This window comes from Morchella sextelata, assembly GCF_020137385.1.
Source record: "Morchella sextelata strain SCLS chromosome Unknown scls_7, whole genome shotgun sequence".
NCBI lineage: Eukaryota > Fungi > Ascomycota > Pezizomycetes > Pezizales > Morchellaceae > Morchella > Morchella sextelata.
In genome coordinates this window covers 797298-820175 of record NW_025408622.1, presented here as the reverse complement: position 1 = coordinate 820175, position 22878 = coordinate 797298, and the positions used below count along the sequence as shown (strand labels likewise).

The window sequence follows — 22878 nt, the reverse complement described above, 5'->3', positions numbered from 1 at the left end:
ATGGGTAGTCGGTTGATTGTGACAGAGAATAAGGTTGACAACGAGTGCGCAAAGATTGTATTTGTTATTGAGGAGGGTACAACCAAGCCGGAGCACAACTCGAGGTTACGGTAGGGGTTTGGCTGTTGCTGGGCACTCGGTTTATGTCACTAACTTCACAGCGCAATAGGGAGGTTGCCAAACAAATGGTAAGATTGGGTTAAACCACAGGATCAATTATTTAGAGGTAAGCGATAGGGAGGGTGTAATTATTGATATGGAGGACCACTTTCGGGGGGGGAGGGGAGAGGGGGGGTTGAGTGGTTGAGGAGGGGGGCTCTGCTACTGCAGGGTTAGAAGGAGGAGGTTGAGGCGGGATAGATGCTGCGTTGGCTTAGGGAGCTTTTGGAGGTTGATCCGGAGTGGTTCGTTGGCCGTTGGCCGTTGAACCATGCACGGGGTGTGGCGGTACCACAGCCTCCTGCATCTGGTTTTCTAGTAACTGGACAAAAGGATGAGCAGTGACATTATGACGGTGTGGCAGTACTCCTGTTGAACTCTTTTCAGAGTCCACAACGAGTGGAAAACCAAAGTAGTTGTGTTAATATGCACAAACCACTGAGAGTCAGGTCGATACTGGAGCTTCCGTATCGACCTGTGTTTCTTAACTGCTTTTTATTCTATCGCAACAGATATACTGAGTCAAAGGATGTTCTCGCCTAGGACTCCACCAAGTCTGCGAAGTGATAAAGGGCATTCAAGATTCCCTCATCAGAAAATTCAAGGCAAAAAAACAAGTTTTGATGGTCACAGGAAAGCAAAGAGTGAAAATGATATAGAAATACATTGTAATTCTACTGACTATAATTACATTTATTAGGAAAGAAACAAATATTACAATTAGACCTTCCAAGATCTGGTTCAGAGATGCCATTGAAGCGTCCGATCTTGTAACAAGGAGGGTGTGCTCGAACGCCTATTTCATGGTTAACCCGAAATTCTTCTTAGAGGACCCTTAAGCCAACCTGTCGGTAAAGAGCAGGCGGAGTGTACCCCCGGGAAGAATTGGGAAACCGATTCATAGACTGCACGCTAGGCTTTCATCATCTGTAGAATATCTATTAGCATAGGGCGTAAAGAGTCTATTGGAAGGTGGGTGTCTTACATTTTGAACTTGGAAGGATATGGAGAAAAGATGTGATGAAGAGGCTCACGAATAGATTAAATATCTCTGAGATTTAATAGCTTACCCGGACGCGGGGCACCAGCGGCAAATTTGCGGGGCCAAGAACTGGGAAAAAAGTAACGGAGTATGTGAGGTTAGGGTTGGTGGCATAACATTATATCACTGTGCGTGAAAGATCTTTAAAGCACCCAGTCTGTCACTTAAAAGATTGGACGACAAATATGTCAATGCAAGCTTCGCTATCACGAATCTGCCTCCGCTGCCGCATACGAATCTTTCCTTCTGGATTTGGTCAATCAATCCCAATTCCACATAGTGGTTACCTGTTACGGCACTCAAGCTCTACTTATATAGGGAGGCCTTCGGCTCGTGGTTTTGCTGTTTCATTGCAATCAAGGGCCTCTTCCACTGAGGGACCAGGCTCTCGGAAAACTGCAGAAGATGAAGACATACAGAGGCAATCGCCGAATGAGAAAAAAACTGAACCGGACGCCAATGTCACGAATCCTGAGGGAACTCAACGGAGTCATCCTCTTGTTATGACCGACACAATAGCCAATTTAGACGCGGAATCTTTCGTATCAGCTGCGAAAGCTCGACTAAAAAAAGCTGCTGAAGCAGATCCTTTTGATCCTTTGCTTTCGAAACAGGCAGACGAAGAGTTTTTGAAAAGTTATAGGTCCTTGCTTTCAGATACGAGAAGAGATATCCAGAGAGAAATAAATGATTCCGAGGAGATGTCAGAAAATTTTCAAGAATCTATAAGGACACCAGAGGGATTAAAGCGTAAAGCAATATTTTGGGGGAAGCCTGCAACGGTACGTACAATCACAATCACGCCTCACGATCAAACATCTGCTTTGCTCTTATTCTCATGATCATTGGTTAAGCAGGACGCAAACAATTCTTGGCCTACCGAGCTCCCATCTACACTCAAGGGTGTAGCTTCGAAGTGTGACTTGGCCCTTTCTTAAAGTTGTTAAATCCTGCGATCCATGAGGCTAACACCTCTACTAGTTAATTTTCCTCCAGCGACTCACCGGGTAAAAGATCTTTCACATCGTGACGCCGAAGAGGTAGTGACAATGCACGGATTTCTCACTCCCTGCAGGATAATGAACAAGAAGCTCACATTTGCAAACTTCTTCGACTTTCATTCTGGTCCTAAATTCCAAGTCCAAATCGTTTCCAACACGTTTGAAGATCCTACAGAAGACCAAATCAAGGCGCAAGAGACCTTACTATCAGTAGCTCCTTTCACACCAGTTTCCCTAACTGGTAAAGTTTTCAGGAGAGAGTCTACCAGGAGAAACAAGGAGGAATTTGAATCTAAAGCAACATCCCCTAAGACTCTTGTCAAGCGTGAATTCTCATCACGGTATCCCTCAGAGCGCGCCGTAGGGAAAGCCCCGACATTCCTAGAAATTCACCTTCAATCCCTCCAAAAGCTCAATTCGGTTACAGAGGGTTTGGTGTATACCCCGGATACTGTTTTCCCACCAGAACAACGGCATCTCCAGCTACGAACAAAGCATTCTCTATATTCGGCACTTCGTCTCCGAGCTAAAGTTGCCTCAATATGCAGGTACCACCTTGAAAGAAACGATTTCCTAGAAGTTGAAACACCTCTTCTATTTAAATCCACCCCTGAGGGTGCTCGTGAATTTCTCGTTCCAACCCGAAGCAAAGAGAACGGAGGAGGGATGTGTTATGCCCTGCCACAATCACCCCAACAATACAAGCAAATCTTAATGGCAAGTGGCGTGGCTCGCTATTTTCAGCTGGCCAAGTGCTTCAGGGACGAAGATTTGCGGGCAGATAGGCAGCCAGAATTTACCCAGTTAGATTTGGAAATGTCGTTTGCAACTGGGGAAGATGTCATGAGTGTCATCGAGGAGCTTATCAACAATATTTGGTTTGAAACGCTAGGTATCGATCTAGGTGGAGGGTTTCAGAGAATGACATGGTGGTATGCAATGAAGTTCTACGGGAGTGATAAACCTGATCTGAGGTTTCCTAAGACGAAGGTGAGATTTTTTGTGAAGACATTTGACTGAAGGATGATGTTAATCAGTTTATAGATCAACGAGATTACCAGCATTCTTCCACATATGGTTAAAAACAAGGATGAACACATTGAAGTCATTTGCCTCCATACTGATCGGCATTCTGACCTAGAGCAAATTGAAAAACTCCGTTCGTCGTTTGAAGAGACTCATAAAGGCAAGGGTGATGATCATTTCTTATCATATGTGGTCGGTCATCCTTCGGCGCATCTTCACCCAGATTTAGTAGCAGCCAAAATCGACGAAGAAAAGATAGTGGAAATCAACAGAGAGATTTGGGCAACTCCTGGTTGTATCGTATTGATCAAGCTTAGAAAGGGCGATTGGTCGGTAAGTAATTATGTGCAGCTGTGTTATTTGAAAAATGGAAAAGCTGCTAATGGTGAAATCCAGGGTGGGAGCACTAAATTGGGTCTTCTTCGGACCGCCTTGCTTGCTGGAGCTCAACGCGAGAGCCTTATAAAAACCCCCGAACGCCCCGAATTCGTTTGGATAATAGACTTCCCGCTTTTTTCTCCCAGTTCAGATTCGGAACCCGGCCAAAGTGGTACTGCCGGGCTTTCGTCGACCCACCATCCCTTCACAGCGCCAAATCCAAAGGATTTGGCGATGCTTGCTTCCGCGCCAGCGAAAGTCAGAGGAGAACACTACGACATTGTGGTAAATGGCGTTGAACTTGGAGGTGGCAGCCGCAGAATTCACGATGCGGAACTCCAGAAATATGTGCTGGAGAGTGTGCTTAAAGTTGACCCCTCACGTATTCATCAGTTTGACCATCTATTGAAGGTCTTAGACAGCGGCTGTCCCCCACATGCAGGAATTGCATTGGGATTTGACAGACTCATAGCTGTCCTTCAAGGAACGGACTCCGTTAGAGATGTTATCGCTTTCCCGAAGAGCGCTAAAGGCGCCGATCTTCTTGTGGGTAGTCCGAGCTTGGTCAGCGACAAAGATCTGGAGACGTACCACCTGAAGAAAAGAACGAACGGACAGATAGGACAGGATGAACAGGAATTATTGATGTAAATTTACTAAGAAAAAGAGCAAGTGCGGACGGGCATCATAAGCCTCCAGAACCCACTGCAACTTGAATCCAACGTCCCCTCACCTAATTGCTAGCCGTCACCGATTTGAACTGTTAAAGCGGCTTCAGCCAATGAAGTATTTATGTAACCGGGACCTTTCCTTGCGGAGAAGCTCATCAAGCACCAGGCATATGATTTGTTGACCGGCACTGGAGAAGGCGAGAACTGTGGGAACACGTTTGAGAAAACTCCGCAGGCCGTACACAGTAGTTATCACCAGAATTTTGTACTGCAACTCCTTCAATTCTGGCGATAACTCTTTCTCAAATATCGCTTCGATATTCTGAAACTCAAGTACCAGGAATTCACGCACAAATACGCACCTACACACGCAGGCTTACATTCATGTCGGCAATGATACTTCAGTAAGGGCCTTGTTTATGCATTCGTCTGTACTTTGGAACCCTCACTGATACTGGCATGCATTTTACTTAAGATCCATAGTCAGCCAGCAAAGAGCTGCTAGCAGCTTCCATACGCACCTGAATTGACATCAATAATTCTTCTGCTATCTTTTATAATGTTTCTCACTCTTGCCCACTTTATAAGAATTAACTAGAAGGTGATCTTGGGGTATTGTGGATCTGGTGCGTCCAATAACCGGTCCTCCCCGTTTCCAAAAATAAACTTTTTAAACGCATATGTATGCCCTTTGAATTTCTATCGCTCGACAAACATATGCTATCCAAGAGCGATACTGTGACTAGCGGTAGAATATAAGGACGATCAATCAATTTGACGAGAGCAGGAAAAGCTCGTTTACATCCACGTATGTTTTCCAGGGAGAATTTCCAAGAAGCGCCCTTTGTCCTTTTGGTAGCGGGGTATACGCCCACAGTAAAGTAAATCTGTCTCGTGCTCAGACCTGTTTTGATTAGAAAGAGTAAATCCACAATTTAAAGCCGAAACAAGAGGTCTGACTAGAGCAGACAGACTCCCCGAGCACTATGTGTTTTTATCGAGTAAATCCACACTTACGGTGAACCGAACGTACTCAGTCAGCACCTCGATAATTTGTATGTACCTGGTACCTAAATACTTGTTGGTTTACATAGGTGCTTATGAGCTGGAGAAATCAAAGAGTAAGCCGGAGAAAAACATCTAACTTTATAAGCTCGTAGAAACTAACAATTGGTTATCGCTGGCATGGAATTCGGGAGCAACCGTATTTCATGGTCTATCACTCGATAGAAAGTAATTCTTTTCCTTGAACTCTGATTGGTCGAAGGCTGAAACCCTGACCCTGCATAATACCACAAATTCACAAAATCTTAAGGGTCATTGGGGGGGCCTCAGGCAAGGAAACAAATAACCCTCTGCAAAATTGATTGTAAACGAGAGAGCCCAAGGCCAAATTGTGGCCAAGTTTCACTTATTCTGATTCCACTTCTACTTAACCGGGATTAGAAGATTGCTTGGCTCCAGGCATCGAGTGATATTAAATGAAGGAAATCCCTGAACAAGTATTATAAGTGTTTACTGTCGTGATACAACCGGGACAAAACAGAACCATGTAAAACAGAAACTCCATCTACTTTGAGGACACATCGCTTTTAGTGCAAGCGCTTGTAGATTGGATTGACGTCAAATATAAATTGATGCTAGGCCTGCTCTAGTCATACGGGCCTTTTCCGCCTTAGAGGTTACGACTAGATGTCCTTTATGAATTTTTGCTAAGGAATTTTCACCTGGGTGCTTTCGACTGGCCGTTCAAGCACAAACAAATATGTGCGAGAGCACCTGTACGAAAAGTGCCACAATATGTTTTTTTACGTTTATGTCTTTCGGGGCTTTTGACGACTAATAAGTTTAACTATAAGAATGGGGGGCAAAAAGGTCCCTACTAGAGCGCCCGTATTGTATGAACGAATGTCTCAAGTAATATTCGAAATCGAAGACCAATTATAAATATTTAATCATGTATCCATGGGTGCCGGAAAGGGATGCAATGGAGCGCGTCCGCCCTCACGAGACAACAAAATTTGACCTCAATGAAGCAGCAACCAATAGTAAATTAGATTAAACTGATACTTTGTATTTCCTCCCTCTGCCTCTATTACAGCTCATAATCTTCTAGGCATACTCTCAATCAGTGCCCTCATTATTTCCTTCCAAATATCATTCAGTGTAACGGAGCCTCTTCAACTGTCTGGTGTATGAATACATACAGGGCCAGGTTACATGCTGAGACTTATTATTAGAATCCAGTTTCACAGTGATATGCAAGTACCAGCAGTGTGGTTAGCTACCAGCTGTTAGAGTAACTACATTCTGTATGCTAGCAAGGGGATCTATTCATGGGAGCAATGACTGACGAGTCTATGCCTCACCAGTGACTAGAAGGCTGGCCAGAGGGAAGCTCTGATTGCCCGGTGATCCTCTGTATCCTCTGAGCATTCGAGGTCCGCCGGTAGTGACAGGGACTATACCAGGGAAGTGTAACGGACCCATTTCAACTGTGTTGTGAGGGATGCGTACCAGACCACAAGAGTACACTACGCGGAGCTCAGAGTTCGGCTAACAGCTACAAAGGTAGAAGTCTCCAAGGTCTCTTCAGTCAATGTCGAGTATGAATCTCCTTGATCCGATACGGGCCCCGCGAGCTACATTATCAACAAAGATTCACTAGAGTTAGTGTTACGGGCATGCCAAGCATTTACGGGAGTGAGAGAAAGGCTAGCAGATACCCCAATACCTTCTGTACGCTAATGTCAACTCCGGTTCGCACCCACGAGGTGCGGTGCGATCGATATGCGACCAAATGCGGAGTTGCGGTTTTCCTAGTTAAAAAATACGTTTTCGACACCAATAATAACCCCCGGAGCGTCAAACCGCCGGAGGGGAGTGTTTTGGTACCGGTGGATATATGAGGGACAGCTGGAATCAATCGGATCGAAGATCGGACCGCTCGGAGTGAATCGGCGCAAGCTGCCAGCCGACCGAGTACCTATCGGCGGTACCTGTGGGCATGAGAGGACTCTGCTATATGGGAAAGCGATGTGGGAAGAGGCCTGAGTAGGTAGCCTTGCCGTCCGAGACCTCCGAATAACCGATGCTGACGATTATCCACCAGACGGCCGATGGAGAAGAAACATCGACAGGGAAACGTGCATTAGAGTATATAAATAGGTTGAGGGGTTTCAGCGGCTTTAGGAGTTTGGGTTACGGACTTAGGAGTTAAATGTTCTTGGTTGTTTTTCAGGGTCTCGGGCATGCCCCGAGTGTATTTTGTATTATTAGTAGACTGGGTCCTCGAGACATAAGCGAGGGATATAAATACTGTGTCATTCACTGACTAGCCAAACCATCATCGGCGAAATCAGAGTCTTAACAATATAAATCGTTGATACGCGAGTTACAACTTTATTTGACTATACCTTTGGAATTACTTTAGTCTATCGTGACTTCGAACTCTACCTGAACTATTACGTCGAAGACGGTCGAATACTATACGCTAACTCTAGTGAATCTTTGTTGATAACGTAGCTCGCGGGGCCCGTATCTGATCAAGGAGAATCATACTCGACGTTGACTGAAGAGACCTTGGAGACTTCTACCTTTGTAGCTGTTAGCCGAACTCTGAGCTCTGCGTAGTGTACTCTTGTGGTCTGGTACGCATCCCTCACGGTATATTGTTACTCACAAGTTCACTTGGAGTAACGAAGTCACCTCAAAGAAGAACTATCATCATTATCCCCTATCACAATGGCTACCCGAAGGGATTATTTCATAGACACCTCGGCCGTAACAGACGAGGCCGCAGAAGACGCTATGGTACTATCTGGGGCTGTTAGCCCTGATCCCCTACTCCAGGGAGGACCCTCTACACAAACTAGGTCAACGAGTAAACGCTCTGCTCAAGCCCAGTTTACGAGGTCCATGCAGGAGTTTCTGGATACCCATGAGGCACAAATGAGGTATCTTGGTACAGCTGGACAGGCCGTTTGGCAGCAGCTACAAAACCTCCAGGAACAAGTGCAAGGGAGTGGGCAGATCCTGGACAAGAAAGTACGGCAAGAAGCCATCGCCCAGAAGCAATATCTCGAATCGCTCTTTGAGCTCGTCGAAAATGTTCGACAAGTACAGGAAGCCGCACGAGCCGCCGACCACGAGGTTCTGGATCGTAACCATCGAATTACCCAGAACCAACTGTTGGAGGCGGAACGACAGCTGAGAGTTGCAAGAGAAGAGCGAGAGCAGGAAAAAAGGGAACAGCGGGAACTGTTGGCACAATTTAAGCAGTCTGATGACGTAAGAAACCAACGAATAGCCGAAATGGAGGAACGACTACGACAACATATGTCGGTAGCACCCTCCATGGTTAGTGTTCCCTTAATCCTAATGCCCCTCAAGCGGTTCCTGTTGGCAATGGCAAGAAACCTGAAAATGCTGGCCCAGTAGGAGGAAACGCTGGTCCAGTAGGAGGAAATGGAGGCAGGCAACCGGAGGATGCCGGCCCAGTGCAGGGCAATAGTGGCAGAGGACCGGTGGGAGCTGCTCCAGTCGGCGGGAATGGTGGAAATCAACCCCCACAAAACCCACCAAGGGGAAACTTTGGGGGAGACCCAGAACCCTCCGACGACGATGACGACGATAACAGTGAATGGTCGCACGGTCGGAAGAATTGGAGAATGAACCGAGGCGGAAACCGGAATTCGGCGCCGCCTGAAGACGACGATATGGTAGATTCGCTCGCCAAAATACCCTTTGAGTTCGATAATGCCAGAAAGCATAACCTGCGGCATTGGCTCATGGAGTGCGAGATCTACTTCGAGCAGAAGCCCAAGAAGTTCCGAACGGACAGGAACAAAGTACTGTTCGCTGGGACGTATACGTGTGGGTTGGCAAAGGAATGGTTTATGGAATATATCGAGACCAAGATGCTAGGACCGGCAGCAGTGGACTACGCTACTTGGACTCGTTTCCGTCAGGATATCAGGAAACGCTTCTTAAGGACTCAGGAGGCTATGGAGAATGCGATGAAGATGCAGCAGTTTAAGTACTCTGCTAACATCGGAGACTACCTGACGAGAATGGAGATCATGAATCAGCATGCTCAGATGAAAGGAGCATCCTATCACGCCGCCCTGCTCCAAGGGCTACCAAATGAAATCCGAGAATGCCACTCACGCTTCGATCCAACCGATGACGACTCCGAGTACATCCAACAGTTGGAACGAGCCGGCAAGGCTCATGAGGCTTATCAAGAGCAGATGAAGATGTTGGGGAAAGCGGAGTCGAGAGGAAGGGAGTCGAACAATGGCGGGAACTCGCGGCAGAAGGAGAAGGGGTTTAAGATCAAGGGTAGGGCTCAGACTGAGGAGAAAGAAAAAGGGCAAGATAAGAAGAGCACCAGCAAGAACAAGTCGGGGAATAAGCCAATATACCACGACTACGATGAAGCCACCAAAGGAGTCCACAGCCGGTCCGAGATCAGCGAAAGACCGATGGCGTCTGTGTGCGATGTGGCCGGAAGGGTCATCTTTGGAAATGGTGTCGTTCGGATGCTAACAGTAGTGCATCTATCTCCTCTTTCTCCCGAAAGCGTACCCGCGATGACGATGGCGACCACGATATGGAACCACCGGAACCCCAACCTCAGAGAAAGCGTATGAGGCACCGTGCTAGGAAGCCGGCCGCTACCGCTGCGGCAGAATACTCCACTGGGCAAGCATTTGTGCGAGAACACGGATCGGAATCTGAGATGGATTTTGATATGGGTTTTTAGAAGGGGACTCTGATGAGTCAGGTCAGGAGTATCCCCAGATTGCTATGTTGTCACTGATGGAAAACAACAAAAAAAATATGAAAAGAAAAAGGCAGGAAGGGAGAGCATCCCAACCGGAGAAAAAACAGAAGTTTTTGGAGGAACCTGTGAGGGATGCGTACCCGACCACAAGAGTACACTACGCAGAGCTCAGAGTTCGGCTAACAGCTACAAAGGTAGAAGTCTCCAAGGTCTCTTCAGTCAACGTCGAGTATGAATCTCCTTGTGTAATGGAGCCATTTCAACTGTCTGGTGTATGAGTACACACAGGGCCCGGTTACATGCTGAGAGTTATTGTTAGAAGCCAGTTGCACGGTGATATGCAAGTACCGGCAGTGTGGTTAGCTACCAGCTGTTAGAGTAACTACATTCCGGGCACTAGGAAGAGGATCTATTCATGGGAGCAATGACTGACGAGTCTATGCCTCGCCAGTGACTAGAAGACCGGCCAGAGTGAAGCTCTGATTGCCCGGTGATCCACTGCATCCTCTGAGCATTGTAAGTCCGCCGAAGGGCAGGGACTATGCTAGGGAAGTCTACAATAAGCGAAAGCTCTACAGCAATGATTGAGCTTACACCTGAGCGGCAGCTCATTCATGCAGGTCCTCGGTTGTGTGGCAACCAAGGCTGCAGGTGTTACAAAGGCTTTGACTAAGGGTGGTTGCCTTGGGTATCGGAAACACCTGCTGACGCTTAGAGAAAAGCGGGGTAGCGGTGGTATTGTTTCCGGTACTGAGGGAAGGCCCACCGGAACTTAGTAAAGGAGTTAGGAGCAGAGAACAGAGGCCTTCGGAGTATAAGTACTCAGGTTCATTCTCGCCCTTCAGTCCTGTTCTCTCCAGTCTTCATCAGAAAGAAAACCAAGTTCTTATCGGTAGCAGAGCCCTTAAAAGATTAATGAGTTCTAGCGATAGTATCTTTGAATAATCTGCAACCTGATTGTCTATCTTGCACGGCCGTCTCTATTCTATCCGATTCTATTTCTCTTAGAAGAGACCCCCGTTACAGATAATCTTTTAGGCTCAAGTCACCTTCAGATTATTCTTCCTCTATACAAAATGTCCGCCCTCCCGGCTCCAGATGCACCCCTTCAGATTGAATGGCAGCCGGTGCCCCTCCAGCTTGATGCCACCGGGCAGACACAGCTTGTCAAGAAGCCCAGGACCGCTCTACAGACCTACATTCCCGGCTGTGAGCCTGCCTGGCAGGATACCGACGAGATTTCCGTCCAACAGTTCTTCACAGAGCTCCAGACCTACCTCCAGCACAGCCTGCAGAATCAGTTGACCCGGGGCAGTCAGGCACTACTCCTTGTACAAGAGCGCCAGGCAGCACAGAATGCTCTGATGGTAGAGGCTCTTGAGTACATGAGGCATGAAGTCAACTCTGTACAGGAAGAACTCTGAAAGTATGCGGAGAGAGATGAACTGGGAGCCGATGCCATGGAGATTGAGTGGACAAACCCGGCAACTACACCAGACTTTGTTGCCGAAATACAGAAAGCCCTTGATGAAGGAAGGCTAGTGGTAGGGAGACCAGCAACTCCGGCACCAAATCCAGGCTCCAGGTCCTCGTCCAGGGCAGCCACCAGGACAATGCAGCGGAAGACCAGTCCCTTCGCAGCATTTCCGGTCAGATCCACTAGGAGAGTTGTTCCTATTGTCCAGCCAGCGGTGGGAGCATCTCCCTTACCTCCTAGCTGCTTTGCAGGAGTAAACCCATTCCTTGGATTAGCCGACCGATCCTTTGATTTTGAGGGAGAACACTACCCAGGTGCAGGCCGAGGACCTCCCAGTCCACTAGCCAGGAATCCGGGAAGGTTCACTATGTCTGGAGCCGCTCAACCAGCAGCAACCTCACCACTGGCCAGCAACCTGACACCGGTAGCACCTGTGGCCCCTCCTGCTGCGGCCGCCGCTCCCCCTCCAGCAAATGTACAGGGTGGAAGCGGTGGGAACCAGAATCCTCCACCTCCTGCGGCCGGCGCTCCTGCTCCTGGAGACTCAGACAGTTCTGACAGTTCAGACTCGGAACCAGAAGGTGGTGATAGAAGAGGGTGGCGGAAATACCTTAAGAAGAAGTTGGAGAAGCAACAAAAGGATTTGTTTGCTATGATGTCCCAGCAGTATCAACCTCCGGCCACCTCTCACCCTTCTACCTCCACCAGAGCTCGAGAACCAAAGGCACCACCACCCTCCAAGTTTCAGGGCAAGGCGGAGCAAGTGGAGACCTTCATCCGACAATGTGAGAATGTGTTCTCCATTGAGAGCCTGTCCTTTACCTCTGAGGAGGTTAAGATTCGATATGCAGGCAACCTGATGGAAGGAGAGGCAGCGATCCGATGGTATGAGGCATACCACAACTCAATTGATCAAGCCTCCGCCAACCGCCTTGCTGGAATGCCGGTGACATTGGATCTGAGATGGAAGCGCTGGGATTCCTTTGTGGATGCTTTTAGAGCTGCCTTCGGTGAAGCCATCTCTAGAGATGATGCTGTAGCCCAATGGAATACCCTCACCCACACAGCTCGAGGAGGAATAGACCTCTTCCTGAATACTATCATTCAGCTGATGTGGAAGACTGGCTATGAGGGTCAGTTGGTGGATGATAAGATTCATAATTCCCTCCTCCCGGACCTGGGTATGAGTTGGGCTCTTTTCAATCCCAAGCCAAAGTCCTTGATGGAGCGGATAGCTGCTCTAAGAGAGTTAGAGCACACCCATGAGAGGTACCAAGGGATGGCAGCTGAGAAAGCGCACCCTCGGACCAAGAAAGATCCTCCCGCTCAGAAGGACCAGCAGCCCAAGAGGAAAAGAGAAGCTGCGAGCTCCTCCGGACCTCAGAAGACTCCTGGACCTAAAGACAAAGCGGTGGAACTGAAGGGTATCCCGGGGGATATTCTAGAAGAAAGAAGGAAAGCAGAAGTATGCTTGAAGGTATGACCTTTCAGTACTCCCTATTGGTAGAGTGCATAGACTGACTTGTGCAATAGTGCGGCAAGTCCAGACACAAATGGACCGATTGTTGGTCAAAGGAACCTACTGTTGTCCGAGTGGCAGCAGTGAGAGTACAAAAGCGGAAAAGAGGGAATGGCAAGTCCAGCTCTCAGAAGAAGGCTAAAGTGGCTGCTGTAGTAGCAGAGGATCCACTTGTTGTACTCCCGGAGGTTACAGAAGATTTTGTTTTGCAGCCTGAGCAAGACTCGGACAATGAAATCCTCTGGTAGAAAAGTGTCTGTCTGAGTCTATGTTTACTAGTTTTCTTTTTTATGGGTTTTTGGTTTCTATGTTTCTCTTGAATAAATTATGATTGTGTTTCCGCCTATTTGATTGCTCCAAGCACTCTGAGGATGGGTTTAAGACCCGAAACAGCTGGTCTGTCAGTGCTCTACCAAAGTTATATTTGCTACCAAGACACTTCCAAACCGCTGCCAAAAGACTACTACACAATACATCTGCTATATTATCGCTTGGGAATAGAACCAAAGGATCTTTTCGATCTTAGTAGTGCCCGAAGCTATTAGCTATGTTGAAAAGACAAAGAGAAACGAGTCCAGAACCCGCTGTTAAGCAGAGAAAGTTAGAACAGAGGCTTCCTTCTTTACCAGTACATGGGACAAGACCTATACTGAAGGCAGGACTGTCATGGACGGTCAAAGGAAAGGATGAAGGCGCCCAAGGGTCTTTCTTGTTTGACACCGGTTGTACAGAAGCTATCCTCAACCAGAGTTTTGTCAGGAAACATGGAATTCCCTTAGTGCGGCGGGATCAACCTCTGACAATGTTTGATGCTCAGGGAGATGTCATGATGGGAGGAGGCGAGTATTACACTCACCCGGTCTGCATGATTATGGGAGATCATAAAGAGACACTCCGATGGGAAGTGGCTACTTTGGAAGAAGGAATGACCGGTTACCTGCCAATTAGTTGGGCTAGGAAGCATAACCCGGACATCAACTGGGAACTCAACACCATGAGCTGGAGGAGTGACTACTGCAAGCAGAATTGTCTCCCAGCGGCCACCAAGATTGAACTGATCTCTCTATACCAAATGTTGGAAGAAGAAGAGACAGTCTATCAATTGGTTGGTTCAGTATGGCATGATGAGGACGGAGGTGATATTGCGGAGAAAATACACCACCTATACCGGGATTGGGCTGATGTGTTCAGTCAAGAGAAGATTGAGGAAATGCCGCCGCATTCCCATAATGATTTGAAGATCAGACTCTTGCCTGGCACCGCTCCCCCATTTGGCCCGCTGTACCCATGTTCCGCTCCAGAGTTGAAGGCCCTCCAAGAGTACCTGGACAAAGAATTGTCTTCAGGAAAGATCTCTAGATCTAACAGCCCTGCTGCGGCGCCCATACTGTTCATCCCTAAGAAGGATGGGACATTGCGGATTTGTGTGGACTACAGAGGATTGAACAAGGTCACTGTCAAGGACAAGTACCCGCTGCCTATCATGAGTGAGCTCAGAGACAGGTTGTTCAAGGCCAAGATCTTCACAAAGATAGACCTGAAGAACGGCTTCAATTTGATCAGGATAGCTGAAGGTGATGAGTGGAAAACCGCTTTCAGAACCCGCTATGGACTGTATCAGTATAATGTGATGCCGTTTGGTCTATGCAATGCACCCTCCGTCTTCCAGGCCATGATCAATGATGTGCTAAATGTAACGGGGGTCCTTTCTAAGAGAAATAGAATCGGATAGAATAGAGACGGCCGTGCAAGATAGACAATCAGGTTGCAGATTATTCAAAGATACTATCGCTAGAACTCAATAATCTTTAAGGGCTCTGCCACCGATAAGAACTTGGTTTTTCTTTCTGATGAAGACTAGAGAGAACAGGACTGAAGGGCGAGAATGAACCTGAGTACTTATACTCCGAAGGCCTCTGTTCTCTGCTCCTAACTCCTCTACTAAGTTCCGGTGGGCCTTCCCTCAGTACCGGAAAACAATACCACCGCTACCCCGCTTTTCTCTAAGCGTCAGCAGGTGTTTCCGATACCCAAGGCAACCACCCTTAGTCAAAGCCTTTGTAACACCTGCAGCCTTGGTTGACGCACAACCGAGGACCTGCATGAATGAGCTGCCGCTCAGGTGTAAGCTTAATCATTGCTGTAGAGCTTTCGCTTATTGTAGACTTCCCTAGCATAGTCCCTGCCCTTCGGCGGACTTACAATGCTCAGAGGATGCAGTGGATCACCGGGCAATCAGAGCTTCACTCTGGCCGGTCTTCTAGTCACTGGCGAGGCATAGACTCGTCAGTCATTGCTCCCATGAATAGATCCCCTTCCTAGCGCCCGGAATGTAGTTACTCTAACAGCTGGTAGCTAACCACACTGCCGGTACTTGCATATCACCGTGCAACTGGCTTCTAACAATAACTCTCAGCATGTAACCGGGCCCTGTGTGCACTCATACACCAGACAGTTTAAATGGCTCCGTTACACCACTCCCCTCTTCCAGGATCTTGGTCTCCGAGATCTATAACCATTCTATTACCATCCATTCTATATGACAAGAAACTCCGTGATATGCAAGGAAATGAAAACCCAAAGGAAAATTCTACACCCCAACAATCCGCTTGTCCTTGGGTTTCTTAGGATACCTCATATGGAAATCCCGAAGGGCTTCTTCAGCACTCTTCTTGAGATGCTCCCAAGGTTCCCATGTAGCATCCTCGTTTTCATAACCTTCCCACAGCACTAGGTATTCCACTCGTCTCCTTTTCTTATTGACCCGGCTATCAGCTACCTCTCGGACAACCCAGCTCTGTTCTCCTTCAATCTCTTCGGGCTCCGGTACAGGAACTCTTCTCTCAGGATCTACCGGTGCTCGGTAAGGTTCTAGAAGGGAGACATGAAAGACCGGGTGGATTCCCATTTGGGGGGGAAGAGAGAGCTTGTAGGCACGGGTACCAATAGCTTCTAAGACCTTGAAGGGTCCCATCTTCTTCTGATCCAATTTTCCCAAAGGCCGCTTTGTTTGCACATTGCGCCGGTCCAACATAACTTCATCTCCGGGCTTGATTTCAGGCGGGGCCAGGGCATGATGTAACGGGGGTCTCTTCTAAGAGAAGATAGAATAAGATAGAATAGAGACGGCCGTGCAAGATAGACAATCAGGTTGCAGATTATTCAAAGATACTATCGCTAGAACTCAATAATCTTTAAGGGCTCTGCTACCGATAAGAACTTGGTTTTTCTTTCTGATGAAGACTGGAGAGAACAGGACTGAAGGGCGAGAATGAACCTGAGTACTTATACTCCGAAGGCCTCTATTCTCTGCTCCTAACTCCTTAATAAGTTCCGGTGGGCCTTCCCTCAGTACCGGAAACAATACCACCGCTACCCCGCTTTTCTCTAAGCGTCAGCAGGTGTTTCCGATACCCAAGGCAACCACCCTTAGTCAAAGCCTTTGTAACACCTGCAGCCTTGGTTGCCACACAACCGAGGACCTGCATGAATGAGCTGCCGCTCAGGTGTAAGCTTAATCATTGCTGTAGAGCTTTCGCTTATTGTAGACTTCCCTAGCATAGTCCTGCCCTTCGGCGGACTTACAATGCTCGGAGGATATAGAGGATCACCGGGCAATCAGAGCTTCACTCTGGCCGGTCTTCTAGTCACTGGCGAGGCATAGACTCGTCAGTCATTGCTCCCATGAATAGATCCTCTTCCTAGCGCCCGGAATGTAGTTACTCTAACAGCTGGTAGCTAACCATACTGCCGGTACTTGCATATCACCGTGCAACTGGCTTCTAACAATAACTCTCAGCATGTAACCGGGCCCTGTGTGTACTCATACACCAAACAGTTGAAATGGCTCCGTTACACCACTCCCCTCTTCCAGGATCTTGGTCTCCGAGATCTATAACCATTCTATTACCATTCTATTACCATTCATTCTATATGACAAGAAACTCCGTGATATGCAAGGAAATGAAAACCCAAAGGAAATAGTCTACACCCCAACAATCCGCTTGTCCTTGGATTTCTTAGGATACCTCATATGGAAATCCCGAAGGGCTTCTTCAGCACTCTTCTTGAGATGCTCCCAAGGTTCCCATGTAGCATCCTCGTTTTCATAACCTTCCCACAGGACTAGGTATTCCACTCGTCTCCTTTTCTTATTGACCCGGCTATCAGCTACTGCTCGGACAACCCAGTTCTGTTCTCCTTCAATCTCTTCGGGCTCCGGTACAGGAACTCTTCTCTCAGGATCTACCGGTGCTCGGTAAGGTTCCAGAAGAGAGACATGAAAGACCGGGTGGATTCCCATTTGGGGGGGAAGAGAGAGCTTGTAGGCACGGGTACCAATAGCTTCTAAGACCTTAAAAGGTCCCATCTTCTTCTGATCCAGTTTTCCCAAAGGCCGCTTTGTTTGCACATTGCGCCGGTCCAACATGACCTCATCTCCGGGCTTGATTTCAGGCGGTACCAGGGCATTAGCATCATACCACCGGGCCATCCTCAATCTAGCTTTACCCAGACTAGCGTTCATAGCCTGCCAGATAGATTCCCATTGAGATATCATGACCTCACTTGCTGGGTTGTTCCATTCTACTCCTTCCTTTGGGGCCGGCCAGTTGGTCCTGGGTTCATATCCATAGTTGGTATAAAAAGCCGATACTTTTGTGGACTCAGAGACCGCCGAGTTGTATGCATACTCTGCCAAAGGCAAGAGTTCTGCCCAGTCATCCTGTTGATATGAACAATAACTCCGAAAGTAATGTTCCAGGGTCTGATTAACTCTTTCTGTTTGGCCGTCCGTTTGAGGGTGGAAAGATGTGGACATCTTCAGCTTCACATTGAGGAGGCTCATGAGAGATTGCCAAAAGTGAGAAATGAACCTGCTATCTCTGTCCGAGACTATGTCATCAGGTAAACCATGGAGTCTCCAAACTTCCTTCAAGAACAATTTAGCCAAATCTTCCGTTTTATTGAGGGTAGGAAGAGGGATGTAGTGTGCCATCTTCGAAAAGCGGTCCACTATTACCCAGATCTTTGTAAACCCACTAGATTCCGGTAATCCCACAATGAAGTCCATAGAGATGGAAGTCCATGGCCGATAGGGTATCTCCAATGGTTGGAGCATACCAAACTTCTTGTGTCTTGAGGTCTTATTCCTCTGGCAGCTGTCACAGCTCCGGACATATTCCTCAACATCCTTATCCATGTTGGGCCAAAAGAAGTTGTTTTTCACCCGCTCTAGTGTCTTAAATTGGCCAAAATGACCAGCCACCTTAGAGTCATGGGTATCGGACAGTATTTCCATCTGAAGCTTCTTGTCTTTGGGTATATACCATCTATTCTTATAGAAGATGAGACCGTTCTTGACCGACAAGTTCTGGTCCAAATTTGGTTTCCTTTCAACCAGGGAGCGGTGCAATTCCTGCCAGAAACTATCCTCTTTAGCAGCCGTATATAGGCGCTCTAAGAATGTGTTCTGCAATTGATTCACCCTGACAGCCGCTAGCTTTGCAGGATCCAAAACCAATTGACCTGGCCTAAAAAAGATCTGTGGCTCCGGCTGCAGAGTTTCACCTCCCTCTCCAAGGCGGTGGTCCCAGCGCCTAGATAGCACATCAGTCTTGCCGTTCTTTTCTCCCGGTCTGTAGACAACTTTGAAATTGTAGCCTGCGAGGTCCTCAGACCATCTAGCTTGCCGCCTAGTGAGAACCTTGGTAGAATTAAAGTACTCCAAGTTCTTGTGGTCTGTGAAAACCGTAATCTCCTGTTCACAGGATTTGAGCATGTGTTCCCATTCCCGGAAAGAGGCTACAATAGCTCCCATTTCCTTATCATGAATGTCATAGTTGATCTCAGCAGGGGAAAACTTCTTTGAATAGAATGCCACCGGATGTAGCTTTCCATCGCCCCCATACTGAGAGAGTACCGCTCCCTTGGCAAAATCACTGGCATCTGTCTCGACCACCGTTCTCCTACTAGGGTCAAAATGAAGAAGGATTGGAGCACTTGTGAACAGCCTCTTGAGTTCTTCAAAGGCCTGCTCATGTGCTGCCGTCCAATACCATTTCTTGTCTTTTTGCAAGAGGTCAGTTAATGGCTTGCAAACCTTACTGAAGCCTTCAATGAAGCGGCGATAGAAGTTTGCTAATCCGAGGAATGCCTGTACTGCCTTGATATTCTCAGGGACCGGCCATTCCTTAACTGCCTCCACCTTGTCTTCTGACATAGATACTCCTTCTTCTGAGATGTGATAGCCTAGGTATTCTACTTCTCGGACATGGAAGGATGTCTTATTGATCGAGGCACAGAGCTTTGCTTTCCTAAGCTTCTGTAGTACCTTCTTGACCAGTATCTCATGCTCCTTCTCAGTTTCCGAGTAGATGAGAATGTCATCAATATAGACAACCACTCCTTCATCCAGTAGTTCCTTTAGCACATCATTGATCATTGCCTGGAAGGCGGAGGGAGCATTGCTGTAACGGCAGCTAGGCGGGTTGGCTATGTGAGTTGTCTGGGTATAAGGGAGAAGGATTATGTAGTGTGGTTGGGTTTAGCGAAGTGGGTTTCTATTATGTTCTTTTTGTTTCTGTTACGCGAGGGTATGAGTCAGCATTGGGATAGGATATGGATATATAAGGGGGGCGTTGTCTCGTGATTTCTTGTTTCTCTTTCTTTTCCTTTTCTCTTTATGCAACCTCTGTTCTTTACAGTTACGAATACTATTTGGTTTGCGCTACGTCATAGGGTTTACCCGGTATACTAGACCAGGTACAACCATCCATAGTCCACAGTCCCCGTCCTTGCCTTAGGTGTACCCTTCGGCCCCATAGTCCATAGTCCACGTTCACGCCTTGGTAGCATACCTCGGCCCCATAGTCCATAGTCCACGAACCTCCTTACGTCTACGTCTTCGCCTCGGTTGTATTCCTTGGCATCATAGTTCCATCGCCCATAGTCCCCGTTACACTTAGGTTGCGTCCTCTACAGCCAACTAATACAACACTGCCTTGCTTAGCTCTGGTCGCGACCATGTCCGACACCACTCAAGATACGTTGTTGCAGCGTCTTTCAGAATTTCTGATCACCTATGGTCCCCTCCCAGCCGATATAGACTTCGGTGAAGAACTTACGGAGGCTCATGGTCTTATTGCTGAGTGTTTGGAGGCTCTCACCAAGCCTCTTGACACCCCCGCGCCACTAGAACCCATTATCGACACGGCTCAGGAAGAGGTCATTGCCGGCCTCACCATAGAACTAGAAGCAGCCAATGAAAAGGCTGCCGATTTTTGGCAAACCTTGTGCGATAACCAGGAAGATTCTACCGAGATTATCCGAGGTCGCGACGAGGTTATCGTTGCTTTGAAGATTGAGTTGGAGGAATCGAGGGCCGAAGAGGAGGAGCTTCGGTATCGCCTGGCACTACATCAGGAAAGTCTCGCCATCGCTGACGAGAACCTCGCTGATGCTGAAGATGAGGTTCTTTATATCACCTCTGTTGCAAAAGCCTGGGAAGTTCAAGCCAATGCCACCATTGCCGATCTTCGCTCTCGTGTTTCCGTCTCTGCCGCTAGAGTTAAAACCCAATCTCGCCATGTTTCCAAGTCTCGCTACCTCGCCCCTCGTTCCAAAGATCCCCGTACCATTAGCAATTGGCGAGAAAAACCAATTGAAAATGTGTCCCCAAAGCCGGCGTTAAAAGGTCAGCCCCTTTGGTAAAAAATGGCAAACCAAAGGGGCCAGCCCCGCCACCTGTCTCTATTGTCTCCACTGTTACCGTGTCCGAGGATAAGATGTCCGAAGACTCCCTTGTCATCACCTGCTCCGTCTCCCAGGATTCCCACTCTTTTATTCCGACCTATGCTCTTATCGATACAGGAGCATCAGGTTATGCATTTATTGACCAAGGCTTTATGGAAAAGCATGGATTCTCCTCGGAACCCCTGAAGATACCACGTCTACTCGAGGTAATGGATGGTAGGCTAGTCGAGTCAGGAAAAATTACCCATGTTGCCCGCCTCTCGTTGGATATTCATGGCCACCAAGAAACCGTTCCTTTCTTTGTTACCCAGTTGAGTCACTATCCGATTGTGATGGGAATTCCCTGGATGCGACATCATGATGTTACGATCCGGCCAAAGAAGAATCTACTTGTTTTCGACTCTCGAAACTGCTGTCAAAACTGTTCACTCAGTGGAACAGCGATTACTGTCCATGGTATATCGATTCCTTTACCGGAATATCATACTATTGTCGGTTCAGCAATTGAGAAACCTATTGTCGACATCAAGCAACTGGTACCAAAAGAATTCCATCATCGTCTCCACATGTTTGAGGAATATGATGCATCCATCCTCCCACCACATCGGCCGTCCCATGATATTGAAATTGTATTAGAAGAAGGCAAACGACCACCGTACGGACCGATATATGGCCTATCCCAAGTTGAATTAAAAGCACTACGGGAATATCTTGACGAAAATTTACCAAAGGGGTTTATTCGGGCCAGTGACTCGCCGGCGGGAGCACCCATCCTATTCGTAAAGAAAAGTGATGGAACCCTCCGACTCTGCGTGGATTATCGGGGCCTAAATACAATTACGATCAAGAACCGTTATCCATTACCCCTGTTGAAGGAAACTCTGGCCAAACTTTCAAAGGCACGATATTATACCAAGCTAGATTTGCGTTGGGGATATAATCAGATTAGGTTAGCGGAGGGGGATGAATGGAAAACAGCGTTTAGGACTCGGTATGGACATTTCGAATATACAGTCATGCTATTTGGATTAGCCAACGCCCCTGCCACTTTCCAACATTGGATCAATGATATCCTACGGCCCCATCTTGATCAATTCGTCACGGCATATTTGGACGATATCCTTATTTTTTCGGAAACTCTAGTGGAACATAAGGAACACATTCAAAAGATTCTAAAGGTACTTGATGAGAATCATGTTCACCTTAAACCTGAGAAATGTGAATTCATGGTTCAGGAAACAAAATATCTTGGCCTTATTCTCACCCCGGATGGGAATAGGATGGATCCAAAGAAGGTTATCGATGTTTTGGAATGGTCCACACCAAGGAACCTCCACGATGTTCAAGTATTTTTGGGGTTTGCAAACTTTTACCGACGGTTTATCCTAGGATACTCAAAGATTGTTGCCCAACTTACGGCTTTGACGAAGAAGAATGTTAAGTTCGAATGGACGGACGAAAGGGAGGAAGCATTTCAGATATTGAAAAAGATGTTCACAACGGCACCCATACTAGCGCACTTTGATCCGGATCGGAAAATCGTGGTCGAAACCGATGCATCCGACTATGTTTCTGCTGGAATTCTATCCCAACGTGACGACGAAGGAATTCTACATCCAGTCGCTTTCTTCTCTAAGAAACATTCCCCTGCGGAATGTAACTATGAGATCTATGACAAAGAACTCCTGGCAATCGTACGATGTTTTGAGGAATGGCGACATCATTTAGAGGGGGCACAATTCCCAATTGAAGTTCTTAGCGACCATCGGAACCTCGAATATTTTATGTCAACAAAGTTATTAAACCGTCGACAAGCCCGTTGGTCGGAATTTCTTTCACGTTTCGATTTCGTCATTCAATTTAGACCAGGAAAGCAAGGGGCGAAACCAGATGCATTGACTAGGAGGTCGGGTGACCTACCTAAGGAGGGGGATGAACGGTTGACACATCAAAGTCAAGTGGTTTTGAAGAGGAAAAATTTGGATGGAAAGCTAAGTTTGTTCGCGGGTTCTTTTTCAAATGAATCCGCTGAAGGAATGTCCACTGTAGAGGAGTTGTTTTCAAA

General features: G+C 47.4%; 6 protein-coding genes across 6 annotated transcripts; 4 read left to right on the top strand and 2 right to left on the bottom strand.

The window, feature by feature from the left end:
- Positions 1-1386: 1386 nt before the first annotated feature.
- Positions 1387-4257, top strand: H6S33_011905 (uncharacterized protein; the record flags this gene model as incomplete). The annotated part of the gene is made up of 5 exons (XM_044843258.1): positions 1387-1983; positions 2059-2119; positions 2183-3192; positions 3247-3561; positions 3625-4257. 5 exons carry the CDS (start codon positions 1387-1389, stop codon positions 4255-4257), a joined length of 2616 nt encoding a protein of 871 aa, XP_044695573.1.
- Positions 4258-8021: 3764 nt separating this feature from the next.
- H6S33_011904 (uncharacterized protein) lies at positions 8022-8640 on the top strand (the record flags this gene model as incomplete). The annotated part of the gene is made up of 1 exon (XM_044843257.1): positions 8022-8640. A coding segment is annotated over one exon (619 nt), but the record flags the coding sequence as incomplete, so codon positions are not given.
- Positions 8641-11141: 2501 nt separating this feature from the next.
- H6S33_011903 (uncharacterized protein) lies at positions 11142-11489 on the top strand (the record flags this gene model as incomplete). Its single annotated transcript, XM_044843256.1, has 1 exon — positions 11142-11489. One exon carries the CDS (start codon positions 11142-11144, stop codon positions 11487-11489), a length of 348 nt encoding a protein of 115 aa, XP_044695571.1.
- A 2119-nt stretch (positions 11490-13608) lies between these two features.
- H6S33_011902 (uncharacterized protein) lies at positions 13609-14793 on the top strand (the record flags this gene model as incomplete). The annotated part of the gene is made up of 1 exon (XM_044843255.1): positions 13609-14793. One exon carries the CDS (start codon positions 13609-13611, stop codon positions 14791-14793), a length of 1185 nt encoding a protein of 394 aa, XP_044695570.1.
- Positions 14794-15651: 858 nt separating this feature from the next.
- Positions 15652-16095, bottom strand: H6S33_011901 (uncharacterized protein; the record flags this gene model as incomplete). The annotated part of the gene is made up of 1 exon (XM_044843254.1): positions 15652-16095. One exon carries the CDS (start codon positions 16093-16095, stop codon positions 15652-15654), a length of 444 nt encoding a protein of 147 aa, XP_044695569.1.
- Positions 16096-17046: 951 nt separating this feature from the next.
- H6S33_011900 (uncharacterized protein) lies at positions 17047-19503 on the bottom strand (the record flags this gene model as incomplete). The annotated part of the gene is made up of 1 exon (XM_044843253.1): positions 17047-19503. The coding sequence occupies one exon, from the start codon at positions 19501-19503 to the stop codon at positions 17047-17049; it is 2457 nt and encodes an 818-aa protein (XP_044695568.1).
- Positions 19504-22878: the final 3375 nt, after the last annotated feature.